Source organism: Esox lucius, chromosome 10 (assembly GCF_011004845.1).
Source record: "Esox lucius isolate fEsoLuc1 chromosome 10, fEsoLuc1.pri, whole genome shotgun sequence".
Taxonomy (NCBI): domain Eukaryota; kingdom Metazoa; phylum Chordata; class Actinopteri; order Esociformes; family Esocidae; genus Esox; species Esox lucius.
In genome coordinates this window covers 4,237,978-4,265,214 of record NC_047578.1, presented here as the reverse complement: position 1 = coordinate 4,265,214, position 27,237 = coordinate 4,237,978, and the positions used below count along the sequence as shown (strand labels likewise).

Here is a 27,237-nt window from a genome sequence, read left to right as displayed (position 1 = left end):
ATGCTACCAACAATTGGCACCGGGTATAACAATTGACATAGAGTATAAAGAGTATAAATGTCTATATACATCACAAAAGGTTCTTTGGATACAGTGTGGATAAGTCAATGGTTAACTGTAGTCCCTTGAACTTTCAGCATTGCTATACAAAGGTATTGGCAAAATCTATTGCTCACAGCAATGAAACGGTAACTTCAGACATTCTTCATGAACAGACACACACAATTGAAATGCAAATTGGTTTGCCGGCTAGCTACCTAGACAGGCTCTTACATTGTTTAGTAAAAAAAAAGTACTGTTTTAGAAATTGAAAACGTTAAGCATTTGTTGTGGATTGAAAATGTATCCTCATTGTTAAAGTAATACAGGGATAAATAGACACCAGGGATAGATGACAAATACCTTTCTCCTGGTGACAGAATAGTTTTCGTTTGAGTGTTTTCCCACAAGGAGTTGTATGCAGGCCAAAGTGACTCAATGTTTAACAGGTCTACAGAAACAAGAAACCCTTTGTTTGGACACGGACATGTTGGATAATGGAGGGTTGTGGGTTTTGGTTTGGTGATGTATTCAGAACCCATTACTGTTCCTAAAAGGGATTACTCTTTCTCATCAATCTACACACAATAGACCATAATGACCAAGCAACAACAGGTGGATATTATTTTTTTTTTTTTACAAATTTACAAAAAGAGTAACGACTGCAGCAGATTTACAACACAAAAACATACTGTAGCAATGAAGGTTCCTAAGGCACGTATAAATATTGAAAATGTTCTACCATTGATTAAAAACACGGTTTAATGTCAAATTTCTCTAATATACAGCGCAGGAAACAAGAAACCAGGCAAGCCTAGTTCAGCCAGCCTGCAATAGAAAATATTGCTACCTCAAGATTCAAACCTGGTTCGCCCCCATGAAAGACTGTGTCGTTAACCACTACACCACTGAGCTACTCATTTGCAGGGTGCCAGTATAGCCTCTTGTCTCTATCCTGAATAAATCCTCTTTAATGGTTAATTGGTCATTAATGAATGCCATTGATACAGTTAAACTGACTAATGTTTCTTACTAAGTTTACCTCCATCACAAATAGCTGCTATGTATTGCGTTTTGCCACTGTCAGTCTGTCAGTCAGTGACTTTCGCTCTTCTTACACGGTCCGGCAAAAAATAGATGACCAGAGACCACTGCACCTTTTTCTTTCCTTTCCAAAAAGGTTAAAAATGAACGTTTTGAGTGAGGAACAGAAGCGTTCAATTTGGAGTGGTCTCTTAATTTTAACCCTTCTGCTCCTCACTGACAATGTTCATTTTCAACCTTTTTGGAAAGGAAAGAAAAAGGTGCAGTGGTCATTTAATTTTTTCCAGAGCTGTACCTATATATCAAGCATTGAAGCGTAAATTATACAACCATCATTTGAGATACCATTCTATATGATCAAGCAGTAGAACAATTCATCTCCTAAAGTTTTGAATGAAGTTAAACATTTTCTGAAATACGTAGGGAAAAATACATTTCTGCAAATATCTCAATAAATACATCGTGTAACAAATATATAAGTGCTTAAAGGCTGACTTTGGGGATGACAAATGATAAAAAATTATTATGTGCATAGTCCAGCCATAAGTTTGAAGGGGTTCATTTTGTGTTTTTCCCCAAAGTCTTCCTTCACAAATCTGCTCTTCACGCTATTCTGAATACTGTGTGAAGCCTTTAACAAATAATCATTATCATCACATCCAGAGGTGGAAAAGTACAAGTACTCAACTGAGTTCGGCTGTGTTCACCACTTTAGGGAAGTATCTAATTATGATCTAAGTAACCAGGTAAAGGGAGTTCCAAACTAACCAGTGATCAATTAAATAAAAAGGGAAGCGTGTAAATGTCCAATTAATTTCACTGGTTAGTGGTTATGAACTCTGTTTCTCTGGTCATTTTGCTCTAACTTAGGAACTTCCCAAAAGTGGTGAGCACAGCCGAGTGCTTTGTACACTTTCCACCTCTGATCACATCCCAAAACTAGCAGCACTAAGTACAATGGTCTAGGAACAAATAAGAGTGGCAGTCTTGCATTATGGACAACTTGATTCAAGCAACTGTACAATGCAGCATCATTATGCTCTTGCTCAGAAACACTATCCAAGGACAGAGGCGGGAACTCCCACAGGGACTCTGGTCGTGGTATTGCTAATCTACAAGAACATCGAAGTAAATTGGAAGACCATTTGTATACCATACAAAAAACAAGAAAAAAAAAAAATATATATTGTTATTTAGAGTAAGTCTCCATCCAAACCAGTGAACTTACAGTAGAAACACAAAGGAGCGAGCAGTTTTGTTTATACCAGGGCTATTCATTTCCAGTCCTGGAGGGCTGAAACACTTCTGGTTTTTGGTTCTAGCGGCTAGTTGATTGCCTTCACCTGGCATCTCAGGTCTGAATCAGTCCCATATTGTTAGTAGTAAATAAAGCCAGAAAGGTTTCGGCCCTCCAGGACAGAAATGTAATATGCCATAGTTTATACCATAATGCCCTTGGCTCCCAGGTGTTATATGTCCATTGACTTGTCTCAGTAGTGCTCAAATATCTTGTCTCCCACTAACGCCCTGACTACACTTCAACTCCTGTAACACTCACTGCAATACCTCAGCCGCCAGCTCTGTAATGGGGTCACAACTGAGACCTGTGAATCATTGAGGAAAGACTAGGGCCTATTTACACTGCTGTAAAAGATGGCGACAAATATTCTGTCTTGTTTAGGTAAAGGCGGAGTCTTGATAGTGTGATAATGATTAGGGACAGAAAATAAAGACAGCGGAGATGGAAGAGAGGGGAGACCACCAGAAATCTGTATTTGACCGGAATTGGCTTGAAATTTGCAGATTGACCAATGTTTATTCAACGCCACATGGTGAGTGGTATGACCTTTAATTTGGCTTAGATGTATCTGTTTAAGTCTTTACCACTCTATAGCAGAATGTATAGGTTTGTGTAGAGATTTGTCATTGGCACTGCCTGATCCACAATCAATAGCACTGCTTTTTAAACCAGTCAAATGGGATTCATTAGACTGTGTCACCTAGGTATATTTTCATAATCTTAGTCAGCACATTGTAGCGAAAATACCAGTGTTCTAGTCTACAACACAGGTCTCAAACCAGTTCTGTGGAGGGTTTCGCTCTCACCTTGTACTTGATTGATTAATTAGGTCACTAATTGGTTAGTTTCTACCCTCACCTGGTTGTTAACAACCAATTTATAGGAAAAACCAAAAACCTGCAGACACTCGGCCCTCCGTGGAACCGGTTTGACACCCCTGGTCTATAAGGCAAGTTGTTGAAATGTGTAGGTGCCTTTAATGCACTAAAATGGTAAGACTGATAAATTGAAATGAATTGAATAATTTAAAAAAAATAACTATGAAAGACACTCCTTCCCCGCACAGAAGCAAACAGCAATAAACACTGGTACGCAGCTATCTCTAGCTACTTATTCATACATATTTCTTTAGATCTACTTGTCTCTCCCATGTCATTTATCTCATGCGTTGCACTAGTAAGCCAGCTAGCTAGCGAAATGAACAGAATATCTGAACAGATACACACAGCATTTAAACATATCAGTGTTGTGATCGGTAAGATGATTCTCACATTTTGACGAGGTGATTGAGATCTAATTTTTGCGGTGTTACCATTATAGAAGCAGCATTTTTGCATGGCTGTTGCCACTGATTTTGTTCTGGCCAACCAGTTGTTACCGTCCATTTTGTTCTGGCCAACAGTTCACCTGACATTTAGAATTTATGTTGTAGGCACCGGTATCCAAGAAAAACAACAATGCATATTCCTACAGGGATGAGGAAGGACAGTAGCGTGGGGATATATCTGGGGCAGTCGTTGTGGTCGTGTTGCGTTGACACTGTAAACAAAACAGAAAAACATTTAAAGATATTAATGGGGACCACCTATGTAAAGATTGTGTTTAATATCCTATACTCTACGCCCTAGCTTGGAATGTTAGCCGTGGTCACGCTGCTGACAAAACTCTGAGGGTGACTTCCACTAGGGGATAAATAAGCACTTTGGGACACACTCTTGACTGATGCAATTAGTGGTCCACTGTTACTTGATAAACAGTGTTTACATGTCCCGTCCATTGCTGAAGAAGAAATGAACAACATCGACAACTGAACATTCAATTAAGGACATATTATGTTTATCACATCTCAGAATCAGGTGTAAAGAAATACATAATATCATTAGGCACACCTATAGACTATTTAAATTCTATACAGATTTATTAGTTAAGATTCATGATACGTATTTCAGCCTGTGATAAGCAGTGGACATAATGGTCCGAAATGTTGGCTCCACAACACGGCTTGAAGTCTCAAGAGATGCTTGAATTGGCAAGTTCTGCTTCAGTAGCGGTGAGGAGAAAAAGAAGGCAGTAAGTGGAGGTCTGAAAGCTCTCTAAAGAATGTACATGTAGCAGCCTACACAAGGGGTAACCTAGTGAAGCCTTCAACCAGCCTTTTTAAGAACAGATATTATACACAGAAACAGGATGTATGCTGTTGTACTCTAAACTGTTTACCAACAACCAAAATAAACATTCATTAAACGTATACCCATCCCACAACTTTTACTAAATGCATCTTTATTGGTTGGGAAAAGGGGTGCCTTGCAGGCGAGACAAATAAGGTTCCCTTGAATATGGGTTTCCAAGGGAATGCAGTGATGAGGCTTAAAAAAAAAACTGCTGAATTGTATATTTAATATTGTAAACACTGCTTTTGAAGTTCGTTCATCAAAAGTTCATTAATTGCAGAGGTGAAGTTCTGCCATTTGCTGTCATGGAATATAAACTAATCTCAAAACATCTCAACCATCAATTTGACCGGAATTTCCCAATTTGGCAGAGGTCGCATGGGTTCATGAGTCTGACTCACTTCTACTGCACAGATATCTTAAGGGTGAACCATATAGGTGCTTGGTGTGTAATGCTGTGTAAACGATCAGTTTTGCGGCCGTGCAAGAAATACCCTCTTCTTCTTGCCTCCATCAACTTTTACTAGCAATGTTTTTATTCTGTTTTCTGGGTTGCTCAGTGCTGGCATTTAGCCACTAACTCATAATTTGTTGTTTACACCTTACCCAGTCTGTACTATAACAAAGACGCTATTCTTTGAGCTTGTCATTTTTAGAACAAGAATGTTCATTCAGCAACATTCCCTCTATGTTACCAACCGTGTTGAATATACAAAGATACAATCTCCATGATTGTTTCCTGCCTATACACCCGATATAAATCAGATACTGTTCTGAAAAGGTGAGAATGCCTTTAATCAGAGCTATTATGTGCCTTTACCAGGGAAAACCTCAGCTTGGAGTTGGCAAAAAGGCAGATAAAGGACTCTCCAGGAGTGATCAGGTGCCTTTTACTGGAAAGTGGCTTCCAACTGGCCACCCTACCATCAAGACCTGGTTGGTGATGCAGAGATGGTGTTCCTTCTGGAAGGTTCTTCCATCTCCATACAGAAACTCTGGAACTCTGTCAGAGGCCATTGGGTTCTTGGTCACCTCCCTGACCAAGGCCCTCCTCCCCAAGGCCCTCCTCCCCAAGGCCCTCCTCCCCAAGGCCCTCCTCCCCAAGGCCCTCCTCCCCAGATTGCTCAGTTTGGACACAGAGTTTACCACAGGTCGGCTCCCACCAAGTTGTAGAAACTTCTACGATCAGCACTTATTGCCAGAGCACACAGTCCATCCATTGTTGTGGAAATTCTTGAACTGATGTATTCTTGGTCGTCCTATACATGTATGAATGAGTTACTAGTTAAAGATGCTGGGAGGGGTCTGGTGTTTGCCTGGGGAGGCATCCTTGACCGGCACCAGTGGATTAGATGGTTACTCGTAAATCTGTATAACCCTTTAGTATCTCTGTTGATTATCCAGACATTTTGTCTCCTCAGGAGTTGAGAAGGATAAGGTGGGGGGACAGCCCGCCCTTTGGGTAAATGTTACACAAGACAGATGGGCAACAACATACCACACCCCTTTTTGTATGTGATATATACTGTTGAATGAGCTATATTGAGTTAGAGACTCCTCGGACGATTATGTTTGTAAGTGGTTGACACATCTCTCTTATTTGCAAATAATAATTAATAAACTGTTTAATTGTGCCTAGAGAATTTCGTCTCTGTACTTCCTTATTTAAGAGTGTTGATCGATTGGAATTACCATCACACCATCCATCCATCGTGGACGTCTGCTCACCGTAGCTCAGTGGCCTCTCTATCACCTGCTCCAGGACCTGATTCTTCAGGGAGAAGGTGTAGTTGATGGGCAGGCCTGCCTGCACCACAAGCTGAGCGCGCAGGGAGAGCAGGAGGCCCGGCGCCCTGGCCGACTGGGTCACCGACAGATTGTAGTCGAGTTTGAAGCCCTGCGGGTCCAACCAGTGAACCTCTGGTTCTGGATAACCCTCGGTCTCGTAGAGGAAGGTGACGTTGGAGGTGCGGCCACAGACCGTAAGGCGTGGCTCCGTGTAGAACGCTGCGAGGAGAGACGGAGAAAGACAACTGTTTGGTCAGGGTTTGAAACTGCGAGTAGTGCGTGTGTGTGAGCGTGCGCGTGCGTCTTTGTGACTGCGCGAGCATAGGTCATGGTAGACCACTGTTTTCCCAATCCTGTTCCTGGTGTGTTCCATGTGTGAGTGCTAGGGCAAAAACAAAAATGTGCAACTAGGTATGTATGTGTACCCAGGACCAGGACTGGGAAACACTGTGGTAGACAAAAACAAATGCCAGTGAGGACTGTAGGCAGAAGAGACGGGACAGGAAAACAATGGGACAAAGAGCCATTCTTCGGTCAGTGCAGACCATGTTCGCAGGCTCTAAGTGCAGACCAAGACAACACTATCGATTGTTGCACTAGTTCAAATCAACTTCAAGTGAATCATGAAAAATTATTGTGGCTCGTACGGGACAAGCGACATGTTGTCTCCCCGTGTTAAACACTGCAGGCATCGTTGTTAGGATATTATTCTACATGCCAGGAAGCTGAATATGTGACACCTCAAGGTTATTCAACTCTATCCTCGGAGGGCCGAAACATTTCTGGGTTTCACGCTCAAATAATTAAAAGGTTTGTATAGAACCAGGATGGTTGGAGTGGAAGTGGATATCCACAGGCCTTTCATAGGAACTTCACCCCAATGGAGGGTTTCCGACATTTGAAAAGGGTCGGAAAAGAAAGGATTGTTTCTAGCTATTTGGACTAAATGAATTAGAATGAAAAAAACAAAATGGGGAGGGGGATTGATTTGCAGCATTTCTGTAGACCTCTGCAAATGAACTAAAAAGGGTTTGTGGAAAAAATAACTGTCAAATCTAGCCTCTAATCCTGCTTTTATACATTGAGAATAATAACAATAATTGAGTGGACTTTTGGTTGTTCATCGATGCCCTCAATACCTTACTCTGACAGGTCAATCATCTAGGTGGTCTGATCTTGGTGTGCTCCTCTGTTTACAACATTTTCCCAATGTTCTCCAAACAGCACTCTGAATCTCACCACTGACATGCCTCTGAACCTATTCAAAATTGCAGTCCATGACAAGGGCCAAGAACACAGTTTTTCACATCCCTGTTTCAATCCACCTTGTTTGTGGCCCCATTGCTGGAAAGCTTCGTTCATTCCATTTATTCTAGAACACTTCCCATCGCAGTCTGTTCAGGGCCAACAGGAAGGTGATGGAATGTTTCCTGTACTTGTGAAAAGCCTGGAAGGATTGTCCTTCCTGAGATTCTAGAACTGGCACACGTTTCTCTGATGATCATAACAAGCTACAAGCAAGGGCCACAGCAAAACAATTGTTTTGCTGATTTTCCTTCTCCTAGTAAGAATGTAAATACCTTACATGTGAATCTCCTAACCATTCCCCTAGAACCAAAAAATAAATACTAATGAATGCTTCCCCCCACCCACCCACAACTTACACACATTATTTATTTAAAGAGGAACACTGCAAAAACTCAAAGCAAAGTGGTCTCATGACGTGGTTTATTAGGGCTGCACGATTTGGATAAATATTGACAAATATTGCAATTACAGTTATGATTTGCAATTTTCAAACATGGGCATAAACATGGGCATAAACTCAGTCGGAAAAGGGTGGCTTGCCCACTTCAGGTTGGTGGAGAGTGCCTGCCTCAAGTGGAGGAGTTTAAGTATCTAGGGGTCTTGTTCACGAGCGAGGGAAGGATGGAACGGGAGATTGACAGACGGATCGGTGCAGCTTCTGCAGTAATGCAGTCGATGTATCGGTCTGTCGTGGTGAAGAAAGAGCTGAGCCGCAAGGCGAAGCTCTCGATTTACCAGTCAATCTACGTTCCTACTCTCACCTATGGTCATGAGCTTTGGGTCATGACCGAAAGGACAAGATCCCGGATACAGGCGGCCGAAATGAGCTTTCTCCGCAGGGTGGCCGGGCGATCCCTTAGAGATAGGGTGAGAAGCTCGGTCACCCGGGAGGAGCTCAGAGTAGAGCCGCTGCTCCTCCACATCGAGAGGGGTCAGCTGAGGTGGCTTGGGCATCTTTTTCAGATGCCTCCGGAACGCCTTCCTGGGAAGGTGTTCCGGTCCCGTCCCACCGGGAAGAGACCCCGGGGAAGACCTAGGACACGCTGGAGGGACTATGTCTCCCGGCTGGCCTGGGAACGCCTCGGTGTCCCCTCGGAAGAGCTAGAGGAAGTGTCTGGGGAGAGGGAAGTCTGGGCATCCCTGCTTAGACTGCTGCCCCCGCGACCCGGCCCCGGATAAGCGGAAGAAGATGGATGGAAGATGGATGGATGGGCATAAACTGCATAGATAATCTAACTTAAAAATACAGATGCCAGCCTACATTATGTGCTATTAAAGTGAATAAATATAAATTGAATGAATACGTTCATTGTTTTCTATTTTACACTTATTACCAACCTGTGCAGCCTGAGTGAAACTATTCGTTTAACTGCACATTTAATTCAGTGGTGTTTGCAGTGTTTGTGCCGTTGTCATAGTTGGTGAGGCAACATTTCTCAACACTTAACATATATTTTCTCCCATATTAAGTTTGTTGGTAGGCACCAACATTGAAGCCCAAACATTTAATAACCATGCTTTTGTATATGTGGGCCAATATCTTGGTGCCACTTTCTAACTTGAAGCAGACATCTTCGCTAGCAGTTGCAGTGTTAACTCAAACTGACATTGAAAAATTAGTCCAGGAATTTAAGTAATCTACAAAAATACCTACAACACCTACAAATACCTACAGCACCTGCAAATACCCACAGCACCCGCAAATACCCACAGCACCCTAACCCAAACCGCAACCCTAAGCATAAAAACAATGACGGATTTACGGTGCATGGCTGCAACCTCGGGTGAAGGGCATATCATTCAAATTCTTTGGAGCTGAAAATCACCTAAGTTGGCGATTTGGATATTGCACATGTCAATATCGCAATTACATTTTGATTAATTGTGCAGCCCTTTTGTTTATACAGACTTGAAACATACTTTTTATTATTCTTTTTTAATAATAAATCATCATGCAGGGTTTTTACTGGCACAGAATGGGCCTTTGGGAAGTGACTATGCACGACAGTAAGCATGATTGGTCCACACACTAAAAACGTCTAAATCGTGCAGCATAGTTGGATCACGGCTACTTGCGCAAGTTATCAAGGCAGATATCACAAACAAGCTGTTCGATTATAAAGGTTTTACTGACACCAATAACGATTTTATGACAACTAATCTTTTGTCTAAATTACAATATTTGTGGATGTGGTTGTAGTTATTTGCTGGCTAATAACAATAAGCTTTGAGTGAGACCTATGGCAGCTAACGTTACAGTTTAGCAGCTAACCAGCAAAGTTGCACATGCTTTTCAATCCGTTGGTTCCTGTGTTGCTTGAAGGACAGCAATATGTCCTGACCTACAGGTTCAGCCAGGACCACTTGGAGCTTCTCTTCAACTCCATCAGAGCATCTGGTAGGGTTCATAATTTATATTTACCAGCCGCAACTCTAAGTGACTTGTATTGTTTTCAGTTTGTCGGTCCATATGTTTTTTTACTTTTGGTAACATGTTTTCTGCAGACATACACCCTAACCCTAAGACATACACAATACCTGGAAGTGTTGCAAACCATTTTGAGTATTTAGAAAAATGCCTGTGTTTGACTGTTTGCAGAACTTATCATCACTGATACAGTCTGAATTGTATGATAATGTCATTCAACCTATTTTATGTGGAAAGATCATTCAGGGGTGGCTAGTTCTAATTACTCTTTTTTTGTAAAAAAATTTTAAGCATAAAACATTTTAAAGCATGTATTGAATATCTGTGTACTATACTTGTATATCTTTTTTTTTTCCTTAAACGAATAACAACCCTAATGCCAGCCAGTTCAAGTACATCTTTAGGATGTAAAGCTGATGGCCCAGTGTGGGGTTGCTAAACCATGCAGAGGCAATGTGACGGCACAGGATGACACAGAGTCCCTACCAGCTGTCATCGACACCTCTACAAGCCTGTCAGCTGTAGATGTGTCCTCTGCAGCAGGAGGAGAAGATCTTCCATCCCCGTTTGCTGACATTCCTGCCCTAGTACATGATCACAGCTACCTTCCCGTCCACTTCGATGGTCTTGTGGACAATGCTCTCATGTACATTTCAGGTGAAGGCTAACTGAAAGTCGATTTTCCCTATAACCAAAAGTGCCATTAGTCACAATCTGGGGAAAAACAATCTAACGATTGTCCAAAAAGGGAAGGCTTAATTTCCCCATGCTTATTAATGATTATTGTTATAAGTTATGATATTACTAACTCAAATTTCAGGATTTGTTGTGCGACAGGCTCTGAAGAAGCTGTCGTGTGATGTCTGCCGTGCCAGCCTGGTGACATGCTGCATCTGCCATCAAGGACCAGAGCTACCACCTGCTGAATTTAAAAAACAATTGAGGTCTGGTGATTCCATCAGAGGGAACCGTGAGGGTCGTCAGGGCAGCAGAGTGGGTCATTCGGCAGTCATCAGGCAGTACCAGACGATCACAGCCCATCAAACTGCTTGAGGTTTTTTACATTGTCTGAGAAAGGATCGGTTCAGAGGATGTGTTTGTGTTGGGATAGACAGTATGGAATAGACAGCCACCACCATAGGCTGTTAAAAATAATTCTGTCCCTGTTTTTTACGTTAAGGCTGCACCACATTGCCAGAATTACAATCCACAGCTTACAGAGCAACAACATGCGACAGAAACTTTATAAAACTGTCCTTTTCAAAGGGCATTAGCCCAAGGTATGTGTTTTCAAGGTACTGTCCTCTTTTACTTCAACAGTAGTGTAGTGCTCTCTACAGCATTTCTTTTTTTGGATATTTGTAAAGGGGAATCATGTACCTATTTTTTGTGTGCAAATAAATGTCACTCTTATAGTTTAAAAATAGAGACTTGTGTAATTATTCCATATTTTTTGTAGTCATTCCATATCAGAACCCCTGACATACAATCCAAATAGTCTACAAGTAACATCAGTGTTACCTTTCATTTGATTTGATATCATTATGCTTCTACACGAAGAGGTTGCCCCACAGTAAGCATTTTATTGTCAGCATTTTGTCTGACAAAGTCCTATGGGGAGTTTCCATAGGGCATTTTACAATACGCATGACCATACCTTGGCAAATAATGGTCTAAAGTACTCAATTTCATTCTATATTGATCTGCTTTTGCACACAGCTTCACAAGACCTGGTGCTAGGGCTCAGTTGTTTCTAAAGTCATATCAAGTGACCTAGAGGGCTGAAATGTGGTCAGTTCAGAGATGCTTGTTATCCGGCATAAAGAAAAAATATGTAGTAATTAAAATTATTTTATAATAGTAATTTTATTATAATAGTACAAAGGTATGTATATGTCTTGTTGCCATTCTGTAGCCTATTTATTGATTTAACATACATACCTTGTTTGTATATTCATTACACCTATCTGGTTCTGTTCAAGGATATTTTCATATGGAAGTCCATGGTTTTAATGGTTCATATGTATGCAGTGTCATAACTTTATCTCTGACGTTTATAACAAACCAAACCGTTTGAAAATCGGTAGAAAAATTTGCAAGTTATGGTTATTTAAAAAGTACATGCACCATAAAACACAATGTTACGAGTGAGCGAGCGGCCTGTGGCAAGATGGCCGCCATGTGCGGACGTCGACCTCCATTAGCCAACAGCGCGGACAAGGTATCTAGCCTTTATATATGATGTCTATGGTAGACACCATTAAGCCCGGCAAACGCGTATGTGTCAATTTGAGCGGTGTCGTCTTTTACAAGGCACATGGCCAATTAAATGCACTGTGATTGGCTGAAATATTCTTGGGGTGAGTGACAGAAATGCTTAGGGATTTTTTTTTAACTCATGTTTGACTGGTAAAATGCTTTGTGATTGGTCGAAGTAAGCCTACACATACAGTAAGTTTTCTTTTACTGTCTATGGTTTTGGTCGACATTTTTAAACACCGCGCTAGCGATCCGTCATGGCTGACTCAAGTTATGGAGGATGACACAGGACCAGATTCAAATGATATCCCAGATTATTTAGATGTACCAGCCGATCGTGTAGTTACAGAGCAGTGGATCTTAGCGATGTTTCGTGAGAAAGAAGAGGATATGCGCGATTTCTTTGGCTTCCAAGAAGAATGGAAGACCGAAAACTTTCACTTTCGTGAGAGTAATGACAATAAATGTATAAATGTCTAAAGATGATGATTATGGATAACAACAATACAAAATTAATAGGATGCAATAGACAATGCTAGCTTGTGATGTCTGATGACTGATAATACATAAAACAAACACGCTTTTTCCCTATAACTTTCTATCAGTGATGTTCACTTGTCACTTTGGTACCTCAAAAATATGAAATAATGAAATAAAAATGGATCTGTACTTATTTTCAAAATATTCTAGATGTTTTTGTTGTTTATAGATAAAAAAAAAATATTGCAGTTGAAGATTATGGCCAAGCAAGTTAGTGAAGTTGAAAGCCAAAGAAGTATCTCTCAAATGCTTTTTATTCCATGTTTTTATCTGCTATAGAGCCTGAGAAAATAAGATTTTAGTAGGCGTTGACACATTTTGACAAATATTTCCTTAGGTTATGGGAGGGTGTTTACAGAAAAGTACTTAGGCATAAAAAGGCCTTTTTTAGCAGGCGTTTTAGGCCTAAATGGGTTAAAAATGAACTTTATTACAACACTGAATGGGGGGAGGGGAGTGAGTTTGAGGGACAGGGGTGTGGGATTGGGAGAGGAAGTCAGTTGCAGAGGACTGCTTCAGAGCACTTCACCCTCTTCATTAACTAAATTAAAGGATCTGACAAGGCCATGGTAGTCTATAGGACTGTTTAACACATCAACAAACAGCGTGGCACCACAAAACATTTTTAACGAGAGGCTTGCTTCTACCAGACGTTGTAGTACATATACTGGCGAAAGAGGGAGAAACCTTGGGTAATTGCTCTCCTTCTCTCTCACACACATGTAAAATTAACACTGTAACATTTACAAAACTAAATTAGGAATGCAACCAAGCTCAGAACCAATGTGCCTACAGGGCCATACGCGAACAGCAATGAGCTCAACACCACTGAAGGCCACAACGAAGTGGAAAGACAACTTTTTAGGGATACAGATCCATTCTATGACAACAACCTTAATAGATAAGCATGGACACACTGACACTCGTCACCATCTATAGCAATAGATCAAGCACAAAAATATGACCAATGCACGGACCAGCACCACAAAGGCAGGATGATAAAATATGCTTTCACTCACCAAGGCTGAGGGCTCACTTGAAGAGGAAGGTGGCACAGCGGTTCTTCCTCTGGGCAAACTTTTCGATGACTTTGGGAAGGAAGTCATGTAGCTGCTGAATCAGCTGGCTTTCGATGGACAACATGGCCAATGCGTTGAGGCTGTCCCATGGTATTGTGAGTGAAGGTTTTTACTCTCTTCAAGGTGGAAAAGTTCCTCTCTGACTCGGATGTCGTCATAGGTGTTATGATAATTTTCAGCAGAATGACGGTCTCAGCAAAAGCCTCCTCTAGGTTGTTCTCATGGATGGATCTTAACAGAGACAGGGCCGTCTTACCAGTGTGAAGCTCAGTGTGGTGGGACAGAGTGGTCAGCTCAGACTTCAACTTTTCCTCGTTTCCTAGAGGCCATAATTGTGGGAAGAGCGAGCTGTCAACCAACTTGGCAGCGATCAGGTGGTCACTTTGTGAAAACCTCTGCTCCACCTGGGAGATGACTGTGTCGCATGCCTCCTTCATTACCGGCGCTGTGTTGGTTACTCGTCGGCCTGGCTCGTCTGTTCCATCGTGAACGGTGCTTCCATATATTCTGGACATTCTCCTTGAAACCGATGAGCGCACTTCTAATCCCAGATGCGTCAATGCTCCATTTTTTGTTGTATAAAACATCAACTTCTGGCATAAGGAAGAAAAAGAATTCCAGCAGCTGCAGAAAGGCTCGATCCCAGAGTTTTTTGACAGGCCGTATGCCTCACTTATAGTGGCCTCATCCCATTCTGGTTGTGTGCGTATGTCCTCCATACACAGGAGCAGCGCAGTGCGGTTTTCCCAAACTGTATTGACAGTTCTACTTTTAAAGTTCCACCGTACAGCGGGTGGCCTTGGAATGAGTCTCTGTGTTGCCACAGCAAGTGCCACAACACGTTTTGGAGCGCCAGAGAAAAAGGTGGCAAGAGCAGTTAAATCTGCAAAAAACACCTTCAGGATTGCTCATCCTTGCTGAACAAAGTTGCTGCAAGGTCAGGTTCAGCTGGTGAGCATAGCAGTGAACAAACTGGGCATGTGGGTATGTCTCTTTCAGTCTGAGCGATCACCTTTTCTCTCAGCTTCAGTGGTTCCAGCACACCCTTGATGTTATTAGAGAGGCCAAGTTTAGTTTTATCTTCGACTTCCACAAACCTCACATTCTCGAAAATGCATCTGGGGAGTACACCGACTCGTCGTGCCCCCGCAGTGCGGTTTCACATTTTCCACACAGTTTAATACATGTTATGATCTGATTGAGAACGTACCTGTTTTCCTCCACCTGTTTGTTATTCTGCTCAATGGAGAGCCTGCATGCACTGCAAGCGTATTCATATTTTCACATGTACAATATACATTGCATTGTGAGAGTGGGGCTAGCCCCTCATTCACACTTAGCCTATGGCCTACTACTGCGGACTCGAATCGGCAGAACGCAGTCTGAAGCAGCAAGGCAGGGACCAATGACAATGAAATGAAATCCTTACACAAATTATATGCATTTTAGGAAGTTGCTATATTCATAGATAATACATTATAGAACGTAATCTTCGAGAAATAAAAATATCACAATTTTGTTGCAGTTCTTTCTGTTGACAACAAGTGGGGCTGTGCCCCACCTGCCCCTAATGACCAGTCGCCGCTGAAACCTATTAGGGTGGAATGAAGCATAACAAGGTGAAAAGCAATAACACCTTGTAATTAAACATAACATATGCATCAAAATACATGCATATATTATGTCAATACTGACAGTCATTCATTTGATATCTTTTCTGACATTTCCACACTGTTAGAGCCATGTTCCACACTGTCAGTGCATATTCCTAACAGGATGGAACCTCACAAGCTCGACCTTTTAAGGCAGAGTTGGCCATAGCTCTGTGAGTGAGCACAATTCCCTCACTTCAAACTTAATCGTGATTTGATTTCTCATTTAAACATAGTATAGAATTATGGAACTGTCACGTCCTGGCACGGCAGAGTTGCAGAGAAAGAGCCATATCTCAGACTGGCCAATACAAAGAAAGTATTAAGATGGGCAAAAGAATACAGACACTGGACAAAGGAAAAACTCTACCTACAAGGCCAGCATCCCAATTGCCTCTCTCACTGATGACATGGAGACTGGTGTTTTGCAGACACCGCTTAATGGAGCTGCCAGCTGAAGCATCTGTTTCTCAAACCAAGTAGTAATATATATGTCCTCTCCCTTAGCCTTCCACACCCTTTTCTATTCTGGTTAGAGACAGTTTGTGCTGTTCTGGGAAAGAAGCATTACACAGCTTTGTATGAGATCTTAATTTTCTTAACAATTCCTCTCGTGGGGATGCACTTCTCAGAACAAGAATACTGAGGAGTTTCAGTAGAAACGTCTTTGTTTCCGGCAATTTTGAGCCTGTAAACAAACCATATTCTCAACTAGTCAAAAGAAGGCCAGTTTTATTGATTCTTTATCAGTACAACCATTTTCAGCTGTGCTAACAAAATCGCATTTGGGTTTTCTAATGATCAATTATTGTTTTTAATTGATAAACTTAGATTAGCAAACATTGGAAGACAGGACTGATGGTTACTGATAACGGGCCTCTGTAGGCCTATGAAAATCAGCCATTGCTGGCTACAATAGCAATTTATAACTTTAACAATTTCTACACTGTATTTCCAAAAGTGACCCCAAACTTTTGAACGGTTTTTGAACATCAATATATTTCTATGTTTAATATTTCAAAATTTTTAGAGTTCACATTTCCAAAAATACACTAAATAAGAAATTATATTTCTCTGGGGAAAGAAAGGCTATGCCTTCACAGGAATTACATGGCTACAGCCAAGAGCCATGGACTTAAAATAGTTCTGGGAAACCAATCAATTTTAGAAAGAACATTCCCTTAGTTGCATTCCTGTTGCTAATCAACAAAAACAGTTTGGGTAAAAAAATCTATCCAATACTGTCAGGAAAACATAAGTTTGGGGAGGACAGTGACAAGAACAGAGAAAATCCTTAGTAGTCCTGTTAAGAAGAATACATGGGATTTATTGAGAACATCCGGAAAACAATGTTCAGTTAAAACAAAATATAGCATGAGGCAATGAGGGTGACAAAGAAATGCTGTTGTAGGGCCAATTGACCTCATTCACCAATATCTTCCTAGGTTTTTTCTTAAATTTGTTATTGAGAAAGATCCTAAGATACAGTATCTCACAGAAGTGAGTACACCCCTCACATTTTGGCAAATATTTGATTATATATTTTAGTAGTAAAGTAGTGAGTGTACAGCTTGTATAACATTGTAAATTTGCTGTCCCCTCAAAATAACTCAACATGGCTAATTGGGCCCAATTTGGACATTTTCACTTAGGGGTGTACTCACTTTTGTTGCCAGCGGTTTAGACATGAATGGCTGTGTGTTGTGTTCTTTTGAGGGGACAGCAAATTGACACTGTTACACAAGCTGTACACTCATTACATTGTAGCAAAGAGTAATTTCTTCAGTGTTGTCACATGATCAGATATAATCAAATATTTGCAAAAATGTGAGGGGTGTACTCACTTTTGTGAGATACTGTGTATTGATAGTTATTGCATTATTGTCATTCATGTATGATGTCTTCCTACTTTCAAGCATGGTCTCAATTCATATGACTATTCCAAGTACTAACATACAAGTATTACTGGCTTGTAAGCAGTTAAAACGACCAGGGGCAAAAGCCATACAGTTCATAGATGCTATGTAAACTTCATAAGAAACATTAGTGAGTTTAACACAATGCTATATGGTGTCCAGATAAATATTCTAACTTGGCATGATGTTAATGCGCGAAAAAATTATTTAATGTTGAGACGCAATTTTATGATAAAGTAGTATGTCGCAAAAGGTCCCAATGCCTTCTTACTAGCTTACTATATACTAAACTGTATGTACTTCATCATCACCCGCCAAGTATGTACTTGCAGTAAATTGTATGAGATTTGAGATTCAGACAGAAATTCAAAAGAAAAGTCAAGAATGCCCAAACCAAAATCTAAAGACTGCGGAGCACTGGACTCCAAATGTAAAAAAAGAAAAACAGTAGTTCTGAAGTGGAGGTTCTGTTGCAGGAAGTGAACAGCAAAGGAGCTGTCATATTCAGTAGCGTTGGATCAGTAGTGGATATAAACAAATAAAAAAAGACACATAACAAAAATTACGCCATTACTCTGTATCGGGAAAAGGGTGCACAACTGAGAAGGTAAAAACATTTCTGATCTCAAATCAAACTGAGGCAAAACAATATATTGCTAAACACAGAAAAATGATGTACATTATTATAGCAAATACTATAAATGATTGATTCAATTCTATATATTATAAAATATTCTTCTTAAGAAGTGTTGGTGATTTAAAAGATTGATTGAATATTAAAACAGGTTGCATTTTTTTATTAAAACATTTGCCTAGGCAGCCTGATTCCAAACCAGTAATTTTGACCTTTAAGAGAATATTCAAATGATGGATTAGCAAGTAGAGCAACTGAGGCCGAGGTTCAGACTGCAGCTTTTTCCTAGTCTTAACTGGATTATGTGCTTTGCTTGGTTGACAACAGGATTTGACTGACAGGGAAACACACCCATTCATTTTTCTGTTGTGTCATGTGGAGATCAAAAGAAGAGGTGAAGGAAAATAAAGCAGATTACAGGTGGGGAGAGGGGAGTTACAGAGTAGGGCTGACCCGCGAGAGGGGAGTGGTGGACAGAGAAAATGAGAGGGAATAGCAGAAGACAGGAGCAGAGAAGGGGCCGAAAAAAGAAGGGAAAAGATCTGAGAGCTGCAGATTGAAAAAATATGTATTCTGGAGTTTACAAGGAGAGACGTTTCAATCTGAGCACACCTGCATATTTCAGCTGGACCACAATCTTTCCGGAACCATTTGTGTTGGTGGCTGAGCAGAGATATCTCCCCTGGTCCTCTGGCCCGACACGGTCCAGTCTGAGGGATGCGTTGCCATCCGCAAGCTGGGAGTGGAACAGTTTAGTGCGGTTGTGGTACCTCACACTCTGGCGGTCAAGCTGGTCCGTTCCGTAGTAGAAGCTGTGTACCACCTGGGAGTCCTCAACCCTCTGCCACGTCACCACCAGGCTCGGGTCGACACGGTCAGAGCTGGCAGGGAACAGACATTTCAAGATAGCTGGCTGTCCATAGATGGCTAACACTACAGGCTGCGGGGTCCGTACTTTGAACGCGGCTGCAGGGAGAGAGAAGAGAGTGTGTGTAAGGCAGTGTTTGTCCGTGCGTCTTTTCTGACGGAAAGTTAAACACCTGACTCTATGAGGCCACTGAAGGCCCCAGGGCACTGGTTGTAAAAGTTCGTCGTTACTGTTTGGGTTCGTCGTTACTGTTTGGGTTTGTCGTTACTGTTGGGGTTCGTCGTTACTGTTGGGGTTCGTCGTTACTGTTTGGGTTCGTCGTTACTGTTTGGGTTCGTCGTTACTGTTGGGGTTCGTCGTTACTGTTGGGGTTCGTCGTTACTGTTTGGGTTTGTCGTCACTGTTTGGGTTCGTCATTACTGTTGGGGTTCTTTATTACACTTAATACTTCTCATGTTGCAGTAAAACATTTCAGCTGAGTTTTATTATTCTGCATTTTCCCAACATGAAACCGAGGTCATATTACTAGAATTTATCAATTAAGTGTCACAGTTTCAAATATAAAAAAAGTTTAAATGTAATTGTATCCACACAGTATGTTGGTAAAATCTGAGAATTGGCCAGGGGTAACAATATCTTTGCCAGGCACTGTGCCTATTTCTTTTGACAATAATAATTAAAGAAAGCCCTTTGTATAAATATATAATTGGAGTATGGTCTATAGGTACGTGGGGAATACAATTCAAGGGGGTATAGGCTTTCTAGAGGCAAGATTTTCAATATGAAATCCTATTATAGAGGTCTATTATAGAAATTTACTGAACTGATGTATTGATTAATTATACCATTTTAAAGGAGAGTGAAAAATCACTAGCCACCTCTGTGTTGATAGTAAAGTACTGAGTTCATGTCTTAATACTGAGCTAAACTAATCAAAGGAACAAGACTAGGCTGACGGAGACCATAGACTCATTTTGTGTTGCTCAAAGGTTATTTTGTGAGATGTTGTCACACCTTCTTGCCCATACAAAAGGAGGTGTTTCTGAACTGTACGGCAGACAGACTGTCACTGATCTTGAGTTAGTGTTTTTCTGTCTCTATTTGCAAATATTAATAAACTGTATTGGTGTTGAAGAGCATTTTGATCTCTGTCTTACCTGCCTTAAAGGGTTCTGACATTAAATGTCTATGACAATTTGGGGCTTGTAGTCCTGGATCCTTATCCTGATTGTCTCTTGCTGTCCTCCTAAACAGGTTAACCCTGCACCTGCACATGTACCCAGGATGGACCGGCAAGAATTATGCAAGATTCTTGTGGTGTGTGGACAAGTGGACACTTGTGTCTCTGGGAGTTGTTAGGTTTTCCAGAGAAGGGAGCTTTTGTTCGGTGACGGATGCATAGCCTACTGGGCAGATTGGAGAACTATGGATAAGACAGGCTCAGTTGAGCCCCTCTGTTGAAGGAGGGAGGGCTCCACCCAATTGAAATTTGCTATCACATGTTGAGTTGTTAGCTGGCACAATTGAACATAGCTGCATGATAAATTAGAAATGTGTACACTGATTATCTACACTGGTAAAATATAATCCACTGGTTTTCTTACAAATGTTGAAATATTGTTTTTTTTCTCTTTCCTGGCAAGGATGAGTGGTGGAAGGGAGGGTCCACGTGGAAATTACATTCAAGGTTACTGATAAATTATGGGCATGAGAAACTTAACCCAATGCAAAAGTGCTGAATAACACTGGACAACTGATAAGACGTGGTGGTAGTTACTGATAGGCCCCACACACTTCATGCCAGGAACTGTTCGTGTGGCTGTCATAGACCCATGAACCATAGTGGAGGAACATAGCATGTAAGCGTACCATGTAGGACAAACATTTCTTATTGGAGGATAATATACTGTGTAATGGTTGGCTACGATAACTGAACGCTCCCTTTGTGTTTGGCATGAAAGACTGTAAACTTTGTAATTATTGGAGAACATGTAAGAACTATGGATGATCAACATCAAAGGACTCATGCTAAATAAAGATTCTCCCCTGACTTTGGTTAAATCAATGACTCTGTTTAATGGATCAAAAGTGGACAGAAGCTAACATTATGAACAAAACATTGTGTCATATGAGGACTGCATTTAAATCCAATAGAGTTCTGGCCTATAAAATAGAGAAAACCAGCCAGGAAAAAAAGCAGGTTAAATTAGAAACATCTTGTTTTAGATTCTAAATGGGTTTGGTTTAATAATACAGTTTTTATTTGTTTGTACTCTGTGATGTGTTTTGATAAAAAAATAGAGTACAAGCTAAGACCCAGTATCTCTATTCCTGTGTTGATTAGAAATAAAAGGAATTGAGTGCATCCAACTTATAAAGTAAACTTGTCTACACGTCTGTAACACGTCAACTGTAACACGTCAACCTACTAGTCCAGGAACCCCTATTACATCTATTAAGATGGCTTTACTTAATATCAGATCTCTCACCAACAAATAATTATTGGTAAATGACATTATAATATCTTACAACCTAGATTTTATGTTTCTCACTGAAACGTGGCCAACAGAAGATTGTAGTGCTGCTGTTGTTAACAAGACAGCACCCGAAAAATGTGGTTATATGAAAATGTGTCGAAATGGTAGGAAAGGAGGAGGAGTGTTCAAAGATACATTCCAGTGCAAAGAAAATACACTTGGTATTTTTTTTTTCTTTTGAATACCTGTTTTACATTGAAGGGTATCCCCAAAACGTTTTTAACTTTTAAAGACCTCCATGATATTCTGCAAATGTTATTGATGATTTTGCTGAACTACTCTCTGTTATATCAGTTGATTATAACTTGTTTATTATTACAGGGGATTTTAACATCCACATAGATAATAATATGGACAATAATGCCAAATAACATTTTGACCTACTTAACACTTTTGATCTCACTCAACATGTGAAAGAGCGTACACACACTCAAGGTCACATTCTAGATCCGGTTATTTCTAAAGGTCTCGATATTTCCTCTGTCATGGTTAAAACTTTGCCCTGTCTGATCATTTCGGTGTCTTTTTTTATTCACTGATCACCCCAAATTAAGTTAAGTTATGTGTTGTGTTAAGTTTCTCATGCTCATTTCCTCTCAGTGTCATGGATCATGTTGCACCAGTAAAGGTAAAGAAAACTATGAGTAAACAGAAAACTATATGGAGAACCACCATGATGGTAAGCGCCCTGAAAAGAGAATGTAGGAAAGAGGAACGTAAGTGGAGGAAAACTAAACAGGGCCAGGCAGCAAAAGTTATCAGGAATGATCAACAAGAATGTCTACAATACCCGCACTCTATTATCATCAACAAGCTTACAAACCCCATAAAGCAGATAGCAGAACTCATGTCCACTGTGAAATGTACTGAATTTCCGTGTTTCTTTAGTGAAAAAAATTCTAATTATTAGACAGACAATCAGAACTACACAGTCTAACAAGAACACTGTACCGTCACCACGACCACCAAGACATAACAATTGATTAAAATCTCATCTAGATGGCCAAAGTTACTTTGTCACCATTGGTAATCATGAATCTGATAGGATGGCTATGACATGCGGAGTTCTACAGGGATCGGTTCTTGGACCGCTTCTGTTCAATCTCTTAATGCCACCTCAAGGCCAAATTCTACAGAACAATAACATTAACTACCGCAGCTATGCCGGTAGTTAATATATATGGCTCTCAAACCCTATGACAACCGCTCAATAGACTCACTGTGTCACTATATATATTGTGTGAGGGTGTGACATCATTGTTTCTTTCCATTATTAAGCGCTGAACACAGACTCACAAAGTTTGGCCAAATAAATGTCAGTCTCTGGCATGCCTGTAGCTAGAGTGAACACACATCAACATCTCAGGGGATAGTGCTTTTGGAATGCATTCCATTCCATCTTGCCCCTTACTATGACAGCTTTGAGAGCTGGCAGACATTGATCCTGCTCTGTGTGTGCTGCTTCCTTTGGGTGAGCAGCTAACTGGTGACATCAATCAAGCATTATGTAATGGGATGTCTTCAAAACCTGACTGAGAGACTTAGGGTCAAGGCATAATCACAGCTTCCCCGGCTTTTAACTATCACCATGTTGCTGATCCAGTCATTAGGCTCTGGGGCTGGGTGACCGTCTCAAAAAATACTCACTGCATTTTTTCCCCACATAGGACTGCAAGATTATCTCAAACTGGTGGCAGAGGACGCCTTTTCACACCTCGACAGGAGGAGGCTATTTGCACCATGGTCCGAGCAAACAGTGCCATAAGACTCATGGAAATACAAAGGACCATTATAGAAGACAACGATGTCTTTGAGAACATCCATACGGTTAGCATCTCAACCATCGACATGGTGCTGCATAGAAACCAGATGAGTATGAAACAGCTGCACCGTGTACCATTCCAAAGGAACGAGGACAGAGTTAAGGAGCTACGGTACCAGTATGTACAGGTAAAACATATATACAGGTGCTGGTCATAAAATTAGAATATCATCAAAAAGTTTATTTATTTCAGTAATTCCATTCAAAAGGGGAAACTTCTATAATTTATACATTCATTCCACACAGACTGATATATTTCAAGTGTTTATTTCTTTTAATTTTGATGATTATAACTGACAACTGGACCTAGGACACGCTGGAGGGACTATGTCACCCGGCTGGCCTGGGAACGCCTCGGTGTCCCCCCGGAAGAGCTGGAGGAAGTGTCTGGGGAGAGGGAAGTCTGGGCATCTCTGCTTAGACTGCTGCCCCCGCGACCCGGCCCCGGATGAAGCGGAAGAAGATGAATGAATGAATGAATGAACTGACAACTGATGAAAACCCCAAATTCAGTATCTCAAAAAAATTGAATATTGTGAAAAGACACCTGGTGCCACACTCTAATCCGCTAATTAACCCAAAACACCTGCAAAGGCCTTTAAATGGTCTCTCAGTCTAGTTCTGTAGGCAACACAATCACAGGGAGGACTGCTGACTTGACAGCTGTCCAAAAGACAACCATTGACACCATGCACAAGGAGGACAAGACACAAAAGGTCATAGCTAAAGAGGCTGGCTGTTCACAGAGCTCTGTGTCCAAGCACATTAATAGAGAGGCGAAGGGAAGGAAAATATGTGGTAGAAAAAAGTGTACACGCAACAAGGATAACCGCACCCTGGAGAGGATTGTGAAACAAAACCCATTCAAAATTGTGAGGGAGATTCCCAAGTGTGAGTGGACTGCACTGCTTGAAGTCCAGTGTAAAGTTTCCACAGTCAGTGATGGTTTGGGGTGCCATGTCATCTACTGGTGTTGGTCCACTGTGGTCTGAGGTCCAAGGTCAACGCAGCCGTCTACCAGGAAGTTTTAGAGCACTTCATGCTTCCTGCTGCTGACCAACTTTATGGAGATTCAGATTTCATTTTCCAACAGGACTTGGCACCTGCACACAGTGCCAAAGCTACCAGTACCTGGTTTAAGGACCATGGTATCCCTGTTCTTAATTGGCCAGCAAACTCGCTTGACCTTAACCCTATAGAAAATCTATGGGGTATTGTGAAGAAGATGCGATTCGCCAAACCCAACAATGCAGAAGAGCTGAAGGCCACTATCAGAGCAACCTGGGCTCTCATAACACTTGAGCAGTGCCACAGACTGATCGACTTCATGCCACGCCGCAAGGAGCCCCAACGAAGTATCGAGTGCTGTACACTTTTGTATTGGTCTTAAGTAATATTCAAATTTTCGGAGATACTGAATTTGGGATTTTCATTAGTTGTTAGTTATAATCATCACAATTAAAAGAAATACACATTTTAAATATATCAGTCCGTGTGTAATGAATTAATATAATATACAAGTTTCACTTTTTGAATGGAATTACTGAAATTAATCAACTTTTTGATGATATTCTAATTTTATGACCAGCACCTGTATATATATGTAACCACTTTACAGCAACATGTTATAGTGATACATAGTACAGTAAGCATAAACTGCACACATTTCCATTGCTGTGGAAGGAACAAGCAATATATGTACATTTTATGTCACTCTTCCTTACCAAACCAAATTCAACTGTGTGTTCTGGGATATAGCGTATAATGGAGTTGGAATCAAGTGAACCCTCTCACAACTTTGTATACATGGATGAGGCTGGCTTCAACCTGACCAAATGCAGAAGGCGTGGTGCGGAATATCATTGGTCACAGAGCTAATGTGGATTTGCCAGGCCAACAGGGAGGAAATATCACCATGTCTGCTGCTATTTTGGAACATGTTGTCCTAACCCATATTCCCCTTATAGGGTCACACAACATACCCTGTAGAGAGTTTTAGAGAGGATTTGCCAAAGCGACTGAGAAAAACTAAATGTGCATTTCAAAAGGGTTCTACACTGATGTTTAGTTTTAAAGTCAGGTATTAATTATACATTTATTTAAACAACCGCTTCCCACATATAATTATGGCATGCTGTTAGATCATGAGTCAAGACATTTTCTCCTAGCAAAGTACATGACATAACCTGTAATATACAAGAGCCCCATATGTAGCAAAAAAGTAAATGTAGCAAAAAAGTATACACATTTACAAACAAGAAACATTATTAAAACATATTAATTTCCTTCCGATAACGTTGGGGTTACGTAGGATCGTTACCAAACAGGTACGTAAGTAGTTACATTGTCAGTACGTGTAATTACGCTCCTGCGACGTGCTGGGGAGGTGAGGAAGATGACCAATTATGTGGTCATGCATTTACCTTCGGATTGACACAACGCTGTGAGAACAATCCATTACCAATCCATAACGTCACGGTTGGTCGTGGTTACCTCAGCTGTTAGCTGGGCGGTTGTTTGGTTCAATTGAACGTCTGCTAGCGGAGGCGTACCCCGACTGCTCAGTAGCCTACTCTCTGTTAGTTTGACGTGGTCCCAAAAAAGTTGATCTAGAAAATAGCATTGTAAATACATGTTTGCAACAGATACGTGGACGCATAGGCTACACTAAATAATGTAGTATTTGATTTTTGATTGTAATGATAAAGATAAATCAAGATGATTTCTCGTCTTTTAACTTGACGAAAAGTCAGTTATCGTCACCTATATTGTTAGTTGCATCAATATTATTCAGGTATGAAAGAAAAACGATTGTTGTTGTGCCAGGAAATTAAATATATTTGGCAGTGTAAAGATAGTTTTTAGTCTCGCTACCAATTGCTCAATCCTTATGATAATTCCAAGTATAAGACACTATAATTACTCAATATGCCATTTAAACGGCCAGTTGCAAAAGCCAGTAAACTTAATCAGAAACGTAGTCAGTAGTTTAACAGAATGTGGTGTCTGGATAAACATTTAAACTTGGCGTGATGTTAATGCACGACACATGATATTATGTTGATACGCAATTTGATGACCAGGTAGTATGTCCGTATCATTCCCAATACTAGCATACTAGCTCACAATATTTTAAACACCAGTCCCAGTCCAGCGAGGAAAAGTCCAGCGAGGTATAGGCTACTTTAATTTTAGTTCACTCGCCCCGCTGAAACCTGTCCCTGATACTCTGCTCTGCGCATTTGATAAATACTGTAGACCTTGAAACTTTACAAAGCATTGAATGTAACGTCACACTCTTTACTGTATAACAGAATAAGATAATAATAAGCTACTGCTAACACATTTTGATATGACAGGTTGCAGGTTGCAGATCTGCATGGTGTTGTGGCAGTAAATGCAAAACACCATCAAACGAGTGTAGTTGTCAGATAATCCGACACATTCTCTCTCTCCCTATAGATGAAATACACAACTATTCCTTAACATGTTTACAAACGTTAAGGGGAGAAAACTGAATTTAAATACACAAGGAACATCGACAACACGGTATTCTACATTTATTGCGCATCTTAATGTGCGTACATCTTATGTAAACGTGTTTAGCAAGTCAAAACTTACCGGTTATCAGAGCGACAAAAAGCAGAATATATATCCAGTTAAACATCTCAAACTTTTAAGTGCAGTTTTGAGGCGAACGAACGTCTATTTTGACAGGTTGTTTTGACAACGATTATCAATCTGGACGAAAATCTAAATCAAACTGAAACGATGGTTACTAACCCCATTTCTGTGAGTGGAGCGTCGCACATAGGGGCTTCGCTCCTTTTGGTTTACCCTCTCTGCCAATCG

General features: G+C 40.8%; 1 protein-coding gene across 3 annotated transcripts; it reads right to left on the bottom strand.

Moving 5' to 3' along the window:
- Positions 1–1,305: 1,305 nt before the first annotated feature.
- On the bottom strand, positions 1,306–27,237 carry LOC105005716 (CD276 antigen-like). Of its 3 annotated transcripts, none has more exons than XM_010863848.4 (4): positions 27,007–27,237; positions 18,771–19,124; positions 6,247–6,561; positions 1,306–3,922 (listed from the first exon to the last, which is right to left on the bottom strand). In XM_010863848.4, exons 1-4 carry the CDS (start codon positions 27,050–27,052, stop codon positions 3,798–3,800), a joined length of 840 nt encoding a protein of 279 aa, XP_010862150.1. In that variant the 5' UTR covers positions 27,053–27,237; the 3' UTR covers positions 1,306–3,797. The 3 variants fall into 3 exon arrangements, with proteins under 3 accessions (XP_010862150.1, XP_019905529.2, XP_034150736.1); XM_020049970.3 differs by lacking the exon at positions 27,007–27,237 and adding an exon at positions 20,184–20,459; XM_034294845.1 differs by lacking the exon at positions 27,007–27,237 and adding an exon at positions 20,184–20,423 and having other exon boundaries at positions 6,283–6,561.

Bases quoted from the DNA above. Each gene is read 5' to 3' on its own strand.
- LOC105005716 (XM_020049970.3), bottom strand. From the start codon at position 20,301: ATGTGCAGGTGCAGGGTTAACCTGTTTAGGAGGACAGCAAGAGACAAT. The intron at 6,562-18,770 runs GTGTGCTCAGAT...CTCTCCTCGCAG, and splicing joins GGTCCAGCTGAAATATGCAG to CGTTCTACACGGAGCCACGC. The intron at 3,923-6,246 runs GTAATTCCAATC...TTTTGTTTACAG, and splicing joins GATGGATGGATGGTGTGATG to TGTCAACGCAACACGACCAC.